General features: G+C 42.3%; 1 protein-coding gene across 1 annotated transcript in view; it reads right to left on the reverse strand.

Moving 5' to 3' along the window:
• Positions 1–2,173: 2,173 nt before the first annotated feature.
• Positions 2,174–15,110, reverse strand: part of LOC137353632 (glutamate receptor ionotropic, NMDA 2B-like) — a 280,249-nt gene continuing 267,312 nt past the window's right edge. Inside the window, exons 11-12 of the mRNA XM_068019983.1 lie at positions 7,237–7,475; positions 2,174–3,973 (exon numbers count right to left, since the gene is read on the reverse strand). Of these exons, the coding sequence (XP_067876084.1) occupies positions 2,174–3,973; positions 7,237–7,475 (2,039 nt within the window). The remainder of the gene's footprint in view (positions 3,974–7,236; positions 7,476–15,110) is intronic.

Raw genomic sequence — 15,110 nt, forward strand, 5'->3', positions numbered from 1 at the left:
AGACTGGAGATCGAATCTGCGGCCTCCTTGACCTGGGATGTGGTCAACCAATGCCAATATTTCAGAGAATCATAGAATCAGAGGATGGTTACGGCACAAAAGGAGGCCATTTGGCCCGTTGTGCCCATGCCAGCTCTCTGCAAGAGCAACTCAGCTAGTCCCACTCCCATAGAATTGGAGTGTTACCCACAGAGCCACAGTTGACACATTCAACCCTTTGGAAACGAAACCAAGAACCATCTAATGTCACTGTAAAACAGAGGCTAAGTGTAAGTTCTTTGTGGTCTGGTTGGTTCTGCTGCCCATCAGCCAGTGGGGAAAGGGAAGAAGGGCCCTCGACAAACCCTGAACCATGAAGAGGTTGCCCATAGGAACAGAACAGGAACAAATAACACCCAGTCAACACCTTGCAAATTACAAATATGCATGTTAAACTCTTATGAGAATTGGAATATTTAACCAAGGATCACATTTGACTTCTTATCTGTCAGTACTGTGGTAGTAGTCTGGCATTCCTTTCAATTTATCACTGTTCAAGCAACATCACCCATGTGAAAAATACAAGATGACAGGAGTCAAATGGTGTCAACGTACAGCTGGGAGAGAACTATCACAGTTTGGCCAAAGGCTCCTCTTCCTAGACAACCTTAACAGCCCACAACCACTAACCTTTACCAGCAGGACTGAGGCTCCGATCTAACCGGCTACCGCACATCCTTCGGGCAGTCAGCTTAGGAAGGACAGGAGCTACTGATTAGTCAGGTGAAGATTCACCTCTATTAGCACAATTTATTCAATGTTCTAACACCATACATTCTGCTCAGACATGTGCTACAGTTGGGAGTGACACAACATCCTTTAACTAAGGAGAGGAACTTACATCAATTGATTGCAGACTGCCAAACCAGTGATGGTGTATCATCGGATGTTCGATCCCAGACGGGGAAAGATAGCCACGCAGTCTGTCCCACCTGGCAATGATCATCACTGAAGTACCATCCATAATGCAACACTCTGCTAATTCCTGATCAGAAATATCAAATGCCACTAGATTGTAGTGCAATATCATGTTTCATTCCTACTGAAATGAAACTTCACATCACGAGGCACTGGTGAAGTGAAATTATCATCTAGACCCATGGAACGAAAAGAAACCGTCGTCATGCTAACTGACAGCTAGCAGTGTTCCTTCTTTGAAAGACCTGCGAGTACGTAGCAAATGATTAATTGTGTGTCATTAGATCCCCTTCTTATATGATGATGATAACACTGTTCGGCAGTAACATTATCACTCATCACAATGGAATAAAATTGTTTTTCCCAATGTTTCTCAATAGAGGCTGCACCTGGATTGAGGATTTATCCTTATCTATAGGCCCATCACATTTACAGTTTGCATTCAATAGCCACACAGCAAAAAAGACCAGCTTTGATAAAGTTTTCAAGGACTTTAAGACCAGTGACTTCTTGAAACACATGATGTCACTGCCACTGTGATGTCACTACCACTGTGATGTCACTGCTTATTACCATTGTGAAGTCCTGAATGTCAGTAAATACTGTCCCTGTAGTCACTGCAAGCACGCACAGGCATGCATGCACACACATTCACATGTGTGAATGATCACACACATGCGTGAATGGACACGCATGCACATTCATGTACAGACACACACATTTGCACATGGATACACATGCATACTCGCACACACACACAATTGGAGTTCACTTGCTACAACCATGTTGACTCCTGCAATAATGACTGCAGCTGGTGGTTTCCCAGAACCCTGGAGAGGCATTCAGAACGAAGCCAGATGGAGTCTTCAGTGGTGAATGGGTTAATACAGGTTTTAACTGTACAGTATTGGCACTGATATTAATATTTACTATATTAATCATCACCCCCCCTACACAAAGATGCATCACCTGATGTAACTTGATACAAATGACATGCACTTAGATTTTTGCCATATTGTATTGGACCAGACTTAATGTTCATCGTGGAATCCAATTCACTCCCATAATAATGCAGTTGAAAAAACGATGTACCGTGATGTTTTGCATGAAGATTGAAAACATAAAAAATAGAAAACAGCGGGTCCATCTGGAACTCCAGTGTACCATCCATACCAGGACCTCCTAAACAGCCCCCAGACCAGGAGCGACTCCATCCTCAGACATCCGACTCAATGCTGGAGAGTTTCTCATATACGTGTCCATTGCTGGACCCGTTGAAAGCCCTGGGAGTCTTGTTATTTGCCACACACACTGTCGGCTGGCTTCCTGTGCACAATTCCTTCTGAAACCTCGCTGGCACGGCGCTGAGCACGGACGAGGCTGTCTTGGCCGAAGGGTGGAAGTCGAAGCGCGTTTTGGACCCGGTCGGATGCTTGAAGAAGTGCGACTTGCTGCCATGAAGCAAGCACTGGTCGTCACCGAAGGTAGGGATGAAGGGATTCTGGGTGACCCGGTCGGGATAGAGGGATTTGCTCAGCGTGTAGCGGCTGAGGTTGTGGTGCTCCGGTGCAGAGGCCTTGCTGACAAAGGCCGGCTCAGCCGGCGTTTCGAACATGTGCGCGTAGGGGCTGCCCTCAAGGAAGCGGTCTTTCTCCTTCAGGCTCACACTCCGGGGGGCAATCGGCACGCTATCTTCTTTCTGCATCTCAACAAACGTATCGTAGGAGTGCTGCCGACGCAACTTGCTGCGGTTGCGCCTCTGCAGCTTTGTGGAGTCGGTGGGGCTTTGGTGATACTTGGAGACCCCGACTCCTGAAGGAAGCGGCTGGTCGACGTCTTGCAATGAGTTGTCCTCACTGATATCGTACAAGGTTGCCGTTTTCTTGCAGGTCTCGCACCAAAGGCAGGCGGCCCTGTTGGCGTTCTGCCCTCCGTAGTTGTGGAGCTTGGAGGGGCAGTTGTGGCAGTAGTTTTCAGGCTGGTGCTCACTCCACTCCGCCATGCCCACATTCTTGTCCCACAGGCCCACGGTGGAGGCGTGCAGGTTGCCCTTGCGCTCAACCGCCCCGTACTCGCCGACATGCACGTGGTGAGGCCTGCTCAGGCGGGAGCCGGAGGGATCGTGCTTCGTGAAGTCGTCATCGTGGCTCTTGTAAAGGTCCGTCAGATCCACGTGCTCCCAATGGGATGTGTTCTCCTTGCAGCGAAACTGGTCGTGATAAAAATCCCTCAGCTTGTCCTTGTTGAAGAACCGTGTCTTCCTGTCCGAAGTGTGCGCTTTCCGCCTGTAGGCGAGCTCGATTTCGTCAAACTCTTTCCGTGACTTGGCTGAGGCGGGCCTCTTCTTAAGGCTGTCCTTATACTGCTTACGGCGCTTGGTGTTGCCTATGTTGCCGTAGGTGACCGTGTGGGTTGATATGTCAGAAACATCAGACCGAATGAGGTCATCGTGGGCATAGCGGTCATTTTTGAACAAGTACTTGTGGTTCTCATAGCTGTCACTGAGGTGGCCTTGTGCATGCTTCAGGGGCAAGCCAATCTCAAAGGGTTTCCTTGACAGTGGCCTGCCTTGGGTGCCAAACATTGCATTGTCACACTCGTACGGGATGTCCAAGGAGCTGGTGCTAGCGATACTGTGTGGGCGGTGATGATGGTAATGATCTTGGTAAATGCTGTTGCTGTCCTTGGCATGGAGGTTCCCAAACGTCCTCTCCACCTCGCTGATGTAATCGCTGAAGAGGTTGTCGTCGGGCTGATAGGATTTGCAGTCGGAATGAGTGAAGCTCCGCCTGTGCTCAGAGACGTCGAAGACTGACGGGTCGCGCCCGATGAAGTCCAGGGCGCTCTGGGGTGAGCCGAAGTGCGTTCCATTGACCCCGGTGAGGTTAGCCATGCTCTTGGCCGTCCTCAGCAGCCGCATGATATTGGAATGGGTGTCGTTCACAGTGGCGGTGGGGGACTCCATACAAGACTTATTATCCTCTATGGCAACACCATGAATGCAGCTATATATACCCTGAAATAAAGCAGAAAAGAATGCAGAGTGGCTTAGTGGGTGTGTAGAATATTAGTGTTCAAAGAGGTCTATCTGAAATGTTATCAAAATAGCTGTTCACATACTTGTACTGCAGGTATCAATTGCGTAGAATTGCATTGAATTTATAGCAGAGAAATAGGACATTCAGTTGCACTGGTCTATTTATGCTGCACACGAGCCTCCTCCTGCTATACTTCATCTAAGCCTATGAGAATACCCTTTTCCTTTCTCCCTCATGTGCTTATCTAGCCTCGCCTTAAAAGCATCTATTCTTTTCGCCTGAATTAATCCATGTCCAACATTCTCAGCACTCTCAGGGTAAAGAAGATCCTCCTGAATTCACTATTGAATTGATCTTTATGGCCCCTAATTTATTTCCCCCCAAGTGGAAAATTTTCTATCAAACCCGTTCACAATTTTAAAGACTTCTATTCGATCAGCCCTCAGCCTTCTCTTTTCTTGCTCCAGCCTGTTCAGTCTTTCCTTTGAAACTGGTATCTGCGCAGACCAGTATGAGGCACCAGTGTGGAGTTATACTGCTGATGAAGCACCACCTTCTGCTCAGGCAAAATGGAGCTTGGAATGCTGGGAAAACTCACCTCCTGACTCCCCAAAGCCTGTCCACCATCTACAAGGCACAAGTCAGGAATGTGATGGAATACTCTCCACTTGCCTGGATGGGTGCAGCTCCAACAACACTCAAGAAGCTCGACACCATCCAGGACAAAGCAGCCCGCTTGATTGGCACCCCATCCACCACCTTAAACATTCACTCCCTCCATCACCGATGCACAGTGGCATCAGTGTGTACCATCTACAAGATGCACTGCAGCAATGCACCAAGTCTCCTTAGGCAGCACCTTCCAAACCTACGACCTCTACCACCTAGAAGGACAAGGGCAGCAGATGCATGGGAACACCACCACCTTCAAATTCCCCTTCAAGCCGAACACCATCCTGACTTGGAACTATATCACCGTTCCTTCACTGTCACTAGGTCAAAATCCTGGAACTCCCTTCCTAACAGCACTGTTGGTGTACCTACACCCCAAGGACTGCAGCGGTTCAAGAAAACAGCTCACCACCACGTTCTCAAGGGCAATTAGGGATGGGCAATAAATGCTGGTCTAGCCAGCGAAGCCCACATCCCAGGAACGAATAATTAAAAAAACAGTTACAAGCTTGCATCACACTGGAGCCAGTGGACAGCTGGAAGGATTTCAGACTACCAGTCTGAACGCAGTTGCAAATTGTCTGTCAGAATGCATTTGTGCTTGATCAGATTTATGACTTCATCCTTGTGTCATGCTGCAGATTTTAAGTTTGTGACCGTTAATTGCACAGATACAGATACGCAAGGAAGCACAACTGAATGGAAATCTTGCTTCCAGATATCAGCAGAATTGAGCCCTAACAGTGGGCAGTGAATTTTACTGTGCATCAAGTTCATTGTAACATAGTAGTATTACACAAAGCAAATCCCACAGTGTCAGCTTTGGCCAGTAGGCAGCACTCTTGTCTGAATCAGAAGGTTGTGGGTTCAAGTCCACTCCGAGAACTTGAGCGCATAATTCATTCTGACGCTCCAGTGCAGTACTAAGGGAGTGCTGCACTGTTGGAGGTGGTGTTTTTTGATTGAGACGTTAAACCATGGCCCTATCTGCCCTCTCAGGTGAACATAAAGGATCACATAGCATGATTCAAAGTTGAACAGGGGAGTTTACCCTGGTGTCCTGGCCAATATTTATACCTTAACAAACATCACTATGAAAAGTTCAACTGGACATTTATCTCATTTGCTGTTTGTGAGATCTTAACCATGCACAAATTGGACAACATTTCTGTTTACATGACAACAGTCATGACACTTCAAAAAGGCACTTTGGCCTCATCTTTTTACCATATATATCAATGAGTGGGATGAAGGAATACAGAGTTGTATGTCCAAGTTTGGAGAAGACACTAAGTTAGGAGGCAAAGTAAGTTGTGAGCAGTAATTTACAATAGGATTTTGACAAAGCAATGGGAGGCCATTCTTAGAATTTTCCCTTAACTCCAGGCCCCTTGGGAACAAATGGAGTGCTTTCCCACCCCGGGCCCTCTCTCAGGGCTGACATTTCATATTTATTTTAAATGAACAACAGGAAGCAGTGCGAGAGAAGTGGGAACAAAAATTACAGGATTGCCTTCATCCCTCAAGACTTTAAATGGGCAGCAGGAGGCTTGGGGAAAAGACTGGAATGAGACATACTGCCCACCGAGATCTTCCTTCCCCTTTAATAAAAGGAGCATGGCCAAACAAAACAAAAAAAGATTTGCATTTATACAGCAGCTTGCATGACTTCAGGATGTCCCAGAGTGGTTTACAGCCAATGAAGACCTTTTGTAGGGTAGTCACTGTTGCAACGTGGGAAACGCAGAAGTCAATTTGTACACAGCAAGGTGGCATAAACAGCAATGAGATAATGACTAGATCATCGATGGGAAATGGGCTCTTGCTTGGCTGGTTTAGGCCAGCTTGAAGCTCGGCTAAGAACAACTGGCTCAGCACATACCAAGAATCAAATCCAGGGCCTTTCTGACCTGTCTGCCCCAGTTAGAGATTGCTTGGCATGTTTAAACTCCGGGCTACCAGAGGGAGCCACATTCCATGCTTTCTGGTCCACAGAGCCCAGGCAGAACCTCCGCCTGTGGACAGGGCTTCAAGGGCCAGTGTAATCTGTTTAGAAATCTACCTTCGAGATGTTCTACAATCAAATAAAATGCTGAAAAAACCAGGAAATAAGAACAGGTATGGGAATCTCATTTATCCGTCTTTCCCCTGAGGGTGTGAATCACAGCCGAGTCAGATCCCGATCCTATGTGGATGAATCACCCAATCAGCATCAGTGAACTGGGGTGGATCATCCAATCATGGACAGTGAGCTGCAGTGAATCACCCAATCAGCGCCAGTGAGCTGCAGTGAATCACCCAATCAGAGCCAGTGAGCTGTGGTGAATCACCCAATCAGTGCCAGTGAGCTGCAGTGAATCACCCAATCAGTGCCAGTGAGTGAGATTGCTCATCAGTCAAAGATTTAAACTCAAGACTTCAAATCAAAGGCTCAAGGGATTGAATTATTCGGATCCCCATTCTCCATGTTAGGTGTCATTAACCCGCAGCATCAGTCTTCAAACCCTCCAATACAAAGTTGCATCTACAACAAATGTAAGCGGGCAGAGACAGAGAGATGTGGCCTTACCCTGCTGACTGAAAACATGACGCCTGGTTTACCGGTGCAGACGCCCATAAAGCAATGCCTCAGCTGCCAGTAGAAGAGGTGTTCGCAGATAAAGGTGAGGAGACTCAGTGTCATGGCAGCGCCCAACATGTAAAACACACCCGCCATGTTATCAACATCCAGCTGGCTGCTCATCACCTCGTTCTTCTCATTGTGGCAGATGCCAGTCAGCCAGAGAGCTTCGAGCTCCTCCATGTCTCCTAGAAGGGATAGGACACGGAAAAAAAAATTCAGTCAGAAGTAGCGTTGAATCGCAGATCAGGGCTAGAGATTTATCAACGCAAACAGAAAATCCTGGAAACATGCAGTAGGTCAGCCAGAATCCATGGAAAGAAAAGGATCTTCACCAGACCAGGAAAAAAGATAGGACAATCAATTTAATAAAATCAGAACAAAGCAGAGGGCAAGGGTTTGGGGGGGACAAGGGGGATGAATTCTAGCGGAAATCGTAGTGGAAGGTCTTAAAAACTCCTGTAAAGAGTTACAGCAGATTGAGGCGATGGAAAGAAGCATTAAATAAATTGGGGAGACCAAAACATGTCACTAGTTAAGGTAATGAGAGGCACAGCTCAAGGAAGAGGTGAGAGATTGAAAGGCATTGAAAGGATCATAGAATCCACAACACAGACATGGCCATCCAGCTATCCCTCTGTCCACCATTTTAATGCAGTGTTAACCCACCTGTCTGTGCACTTGCTGTCTACAAACCTTACTTCCTCTTATCTCATTTTTTCCTTCCTTTTACGTCATCTTTTGCGATTATAAATTCCCTTGTCCACATTGATAATGGACACTGCCTATGTAAACTTGTCACATTGCACATACACTCACCTGCCAGTGGTGGTGCTGTGGTGTCTCCCAGCTCCTCATGCTCTATGGCATGCTCCAATCATCTCTATTTCTTTGCTTCCTGAATTGCCATACATTTTGCTATTTGACCATAAAAATTATATTAAATTAAAATATTACATAAAAATAAAGACAAAATGTGTGGCCGGAATTTTTTGTTGGTTGTGGGGGGTGGGGGGGGGGGGCGCCGTCCACCAGCTGAAAAGTCAGTGGCGAGCCCGCCTCCGCTGGGCCTGGGGAGCCACTACGGGATGTTTCGCTCTCCACATCCACCTACTTGAGGCAGGAAGCTCTGCCTATTGGAGCTGCTGGCCAATCAGCGGGCAGGCAGACTTTAGTCCCAGCAGTGCCACTGGGAGCGGTCACTGCTGGGACTACACCCAGCCATTGCAAACAAGGTGAAGGATGGCCCTGGAAAAAAGGTAAGTTTTTAGGGCCTCGCCGGGGACAATCAGTCAGGCCCTGGCGAGACAAAGTGGGAGTCGGTTGGAGGGGGACGGGGGGAATGCTGTGTGTTGGGGGCAGTTGGGGCATCGGGGTCGGCTCTCCGTGGGACACGAGGTGCCCGATCAGGAGGACCCCCCCCAGCCCGCAAGAAGGCCGCCTGGTTTTACCAGGCGTCTTTTTGAGACCTCAGCCGCCCGCCAGCCAAGGGTAAAATACTGGTGGCGGCGGGCAGAGTACCTTAAGTGCCAGTTAATTGGCCACTTAAAGCCCTTGATTGGCCTGGGGCAGGCGGGCATTTCTTGCCACTGCCACCCTGCATAAAATTGCAATGGGGTCAGGAATGGCCCCCCCCCACCCTACTCAATTTTACATCCCTCCCTCCACCCCTGCCTCCAGCTGCTTGTTTGAGGGGGCGTAAAATTCCAGCCTGTGGCTTTAAAATGAAGACTGAAATACATCCCGCATCCAATTATCCCATGCCCTTGAACTCCATTTTGTCTGAAAACAACACAGTCTTGGTTCCCCATTGGCAAAGTCACAGGAGATCGATGATATGTTAATAGCTCCTCTACAAGAGCAGAGAAAGGAACATCCTGTGAATGCATGAAAAGTTAACTAGCTCGTCTCATGAACAGACATTGCTAGCCTTATGTATTGCCAATGTATGTGCCCGAATGCTTGCACCTGTGTGCACCCTCGTCCGTGTGGGCATGTATGGGTTCATGTGAGCATGTGCCTAAAAGTGTATGTGTCTCTGTGTGAGAAAGACAGTACCTCCGCCAATGCAGCATGCCCTCGATGCTGCACTGAAGTGTCAGCCTAGATTATGTGCTTCAGCTCGCAACCTCTGACTCAGTAGAGAGAGTGCTACCAAATGAGCCAAGCTAGCACATAGCAGTCGGGCTGTGGACAGGTGGACCTGAGCAAGAGTAGAGGGAAGAATTAGGGAGGTGACCAGAGAGGTAGGCTCTGAAGCAAGAGGTAGACCAAGGCAACCAGATACACCCAGAAGAGAGCACATGATCTGAAGGCAGGAGTGTCTACAAACCATGGTGCTTCAGAGGAAAGTGGGAGTCATATGATACGGCAGTGCTGGATAAATGGAGGGCTGAGAGTTTTGGCGTAAGGCTTAAATCTTCATTACTGATTTACGCCGTGTGAATATATTCCTTACTTATATCAGTCTTAACACATCCATTACAGATTTGTCAAAGAAAAGAAGAAAAAAAAGAAAAAAAAAGAACATTAAATTGGTGATATCACACAATGTTAAGAATTTCATTACTGATATCACAATGTTACCACATTCATTACTGATATCATACAGCATTAACACATGCTTTACTGATATCACAAAATATTAGCACAGCATTAACGATATCACACAGTGTTAGTGCATTCGTTACAGATATCACACAGCGTTAACATATTCCTTACTGATACACATGGTGTTAACACATTCATTAATGATATCACACTGTGTTAACACATTCATTAGTGATATCACAATGTTAACACATTCATTACTGATATCACACTGTGTTAACACGTTCATTAGTGATATCACAATGTTAACACATTCATTACTGATATCACACTGTGTTAACACGTTCATTAGTGATATCACAATGTTAACACATTCATTACTGATATCACACTGTGTTAACACGTTCATTAGTGATATCACAATGTTAACACATTCATTACTGATATCACACTGTGTTAACACGTTCATTAGTGATATCACAATGTTAACACATTCATTACTGATATCACACTGTGTTAACACGTTCATTAGTGATATCACAATGTTAACACATTCATTACTGATATCACACTGTGTTAACACATTCATTACTGAAATCACAGTGTTATCACATTCATTATTGATATCATACATATATTCTTTACTGATACCACAAAATATTAGCGCTGCATTAATGATATCACATTGTGTTGACATATTCATTACTGATATCACACAGCATTAACATATTCCTTACTGATAGAACACATCGTTAACACTTCAATACTGATATAAAAAAGAGTTCATGACTGACATGACAATGTTAAAACCTTCATTACTGCTACCACACAACATTAACACATTCATTCCTGATACCATACAGTGTTACCAAAATTATTACTGACATTACAGAGATAATTCATTCATTCCTGATATCATACGACATTAACACGTTCATTCCTGATATCACACAGCATTAGCACATTCATTACCGATATCACACAGTGTTAACACGTTCGTTACTGTTATCAGAGTGTTAACATAATTTCATTAATATCACACAGTGTTAGCACATTCATTACTGATATCACAAAGTGTTAATACATTCATTATGGATATCACAGTGTTAACACATTGACCACTGACATCACAGTGTTAACATATTCATAAATGATAACCCAATTTTAACATTAAGTACTAACATTATGTGCAATAAGTAATCAATAATATGATGCTAAGCTATCCATTAATGATATCACACAGCAGTAACACATTCAATACTGATATCACACAACAGTAACACATTCAATACTGATATCATGCAACATTAACCCTTTCATTACTGATATCACAGTGTTATAAAATATCCATTAATGATATCACACCACGGTAACACATTAACTACTAATATCACACAGCATTAAAACGTTCATTACCGATATCACACAGCATTAAAACGTTCATTACCGATATCACACAGTATTAACACATTCATAACCGATATCATGCTGTTAACACATTCATTACTGATATCACACAGCATTAAAACGTTCATTGCTGATATCACACAGTGTTAACACATTCATTAATACGACACATTGAGAACTTCACTGCTGATCTTACACAGCATTAGCACATTCATTACTGATATCATACAGCGTTAACACATTCATTAATATGACACATTGACACCTTCACTGCTGATATCACACAGAGTTAATACATTCATTACCAATATCATGCTTTGTTAATACCTTCATTACTGATATCACAAAACATTAAAACACTCATTACCAATATCACACAGCGTTAATACATTCATTAATGACATCATGCTTTGTTAACACATTTATTACTGATATCACACAGCGTTAACAAATTCATTACCAATATCACACAGCATTAATACACTCATTACCGATATCATGCTTTCTTAACACATTTATTACTGATATCACATAGCATTAACACATGGTGTTAACATTACTGATATCACACAGCATTAACATTACTGATATCACACAGCATTAACACATTCATTAATATGACACCTTAACAACTTCACTGCTGATCTTACACAGCATTAACATATTCATTACTGATATCACACAGCATTAATACATTCATTACCGATATCATGCTTTGTTAACACCTTCATTACTGCTATCACACAGCGTTAACAAAGCATGATATTGGTAATGAATGTGTTAACACATTACTGACGTCACACAGCGTTAACACATTCATACCAATATCATGGCTCATTAACACATTCATTACTGATCACACAGCATTAACACATTCATTACTGATATCACACAGCATTAACATATTCATTGCTGATCACACAACATTAACACATTCATTGCTGATATCACACAGTGTTAACACATTCATTACTGATATCACACAGCATTAACATATTCATTACTGATATCACACAGCATTCATACATTCATTACTGATATCACACAGCATTAACATATTCATTACTGATCGCACAGCATTAACACATTCATTGCTGATATCACACAGTGTTAACACATTCATTACTGATATCACACAGCATTAACATATTCATTGCTGATCACACAACATTAACACATTCATTGCTGATATCACACAGTGTTAACACATTCATTACTGATATCACACAGCATTAACATATTCATTGCTGATCACACAGTGTTAACACATTCATTACTGATATCACACAGTGTTAACACATTCATTACTGATCGCACAGTGTTAACACATTCATTACTGACATCACACAGCATTAACATATTCATTACTGATCGCACAGCATTAACACATTCATTGCTGATATCACACAGTGTTAGCACATTCATTATTGATATCACACAGCATTAACATATTCATTACTGATCGCACAGCATTAACACATTCATTACTGATATCACACAGTGTTAACACATTCATTACTGATATCACACAGCATTAACACATTCATTGCAGATCACACAACATTAACACATTCATTACTGATATCACACAGTGTTAACACATTCATTACTGATATCACACAGTGTTAACACATTCATTACTGATCGCACAGCATTAACACATTCATTGCTGATATCACACAGTGTTAACACATTCATTACTGATATCACACAGTGTTAACACATTCATTACTGATCGCACAGTGTTAACACATTCATTACTGACATCACACAGCATTAACATATTCATTACTGATCGCACAGCATTAACACATTCATTGCTGATATCACACAGTGTTAACACATTCATTACTGATATCACACAGCATTAACACATTCATTGCAGATCACACAACATTAACACATTCATTACTGATATCACACAGTGTTAACACATTCATTACTGATATCACACAGCATTAACATATTCATTACTGATCACACAACATTAACACATTCATTACTGATATCACACAGTATTAACACATTCATTACTGATCACACAACATTAACACATTCATTACTGATATCACACAACATTAACACATTCATTACTGATCACACAACATTAACACATTCATTACTGATATCACACAGCATTAACACATTCATTACTGATATCACACAGTATTAACACATTCATTACTGATATCACACAGCAATAACATATTCATTACTGATCACACAGCATTAACACATTCATTACTGATCGCACAACATTAACACATTTATTACTGATCACACAACATTAACACATTCATTACTGATATCACACAGCATTAACACATTCATTACTGATATCACACAGTATTAACACATTCATTACTGATATCACACAACATTAACACATTCATTACTGATCACACAACATTAACACATTTATTACTGATATCACACAGTGTTAACACATTCATTACTGATATCACACAGCATTAACATATTCATTGCTGATCACACAACATTAACGCATTTATTACTGATATCACACAGTGTTAACACATTCATTGCTGATATCACACAGTGTGAACACATTCATTACTGATATCACACAGCATTAACACATTCATTGCTGATATCACACAGCATTAACACATTCATTACTGATCACACAGCATTAATACACTCATTACCGATATCATGCTTTCTTAACACATTTATTACTGATATCACATAGCATTAACACATGGTGTTAACATTACTGATATCACACAGCATTAACACATTCATTACCGATATCATGCTTTGTTAACACATTCATTATTGATATCACACAGCATTAACACATTCATTACCGATATCATGCTTTGTTAACACCTTCATTACTGCTATCACACAGCGTTAACAAAGCATGATATTGGTAATGAATGTGTTAACACATTATTGACGTCACACAGCGTTAACACATTCATTACCAATATCATGGCTCATTAACACATTCATTACTGATCACACAGCATTAACACATTCATTAATGATATCACACAACATTAACACATTCATTACTGATATCACACAGTGTTAACACATTCATTACTGATCACACAGCATTAACACATTCATTACTGATATCACACAGTATTAACACATTCATTACTGATCACACAGCATTAACACATTCATTACTGATATCACACAGTATTAACATATTCATTGCTGATCACACAACATTAACACATTTATTACTGATATCACACAGTGTTAACACATTCATTGCTGATATCACACAGCATTAACATATTCATTGCTGATCACACAACATTAACACATTTATTACTGATATCACACAGTGTTAACACATTCATTGCTGATCGCACAGTGTTAACACATTCATTGCTGATCGCACAGTGTTAACACATTCATTACTGATATCACACAGCATTAACACATTCATTACTGATCACACAGCATTAACACATTCATTACTGATATCACACAGCATTAACATATTCATTGCTGATCACACAACATTAACACATTTATTACTGATATCACACAGTGTTAACACATTCATTACTGATCACACAGCATTAACACATTCATTACTGATATCACACAGTATTAACACATTCATTACTGATCACACAGCATTAACACATTCATTACTGATATCATACAGCGTTAACACATTCATTAATATGACACATTGACACCTTCACTGCTGATATCACACAGAGTTAATACATTCATTACCAATATCATGCTTTGTTAATACCTTCATTACTGATATCACAAAACATTAAAACACTCATTACCAATATCACACAGCGTTAATACATTCATTAATGACATCATGCTTTGTTAACACATTTATTACTGATATCACACAG

This window comes from Heterodontus francisci, chromosome 41 (genome assembly GCF_036365525.1).
Source record: "Heterodontus francisci isolate sHetFra1 chromosome 41, sHetFra1.hap1, whole genome shotgun sequence".
Lineage (NCBI taxonomy): Eukaryota > Metazoa > Chordata > Chondrichthyes > Heterodontiformes > Heterodontidae > Heterodontus > Heterodontus francisci.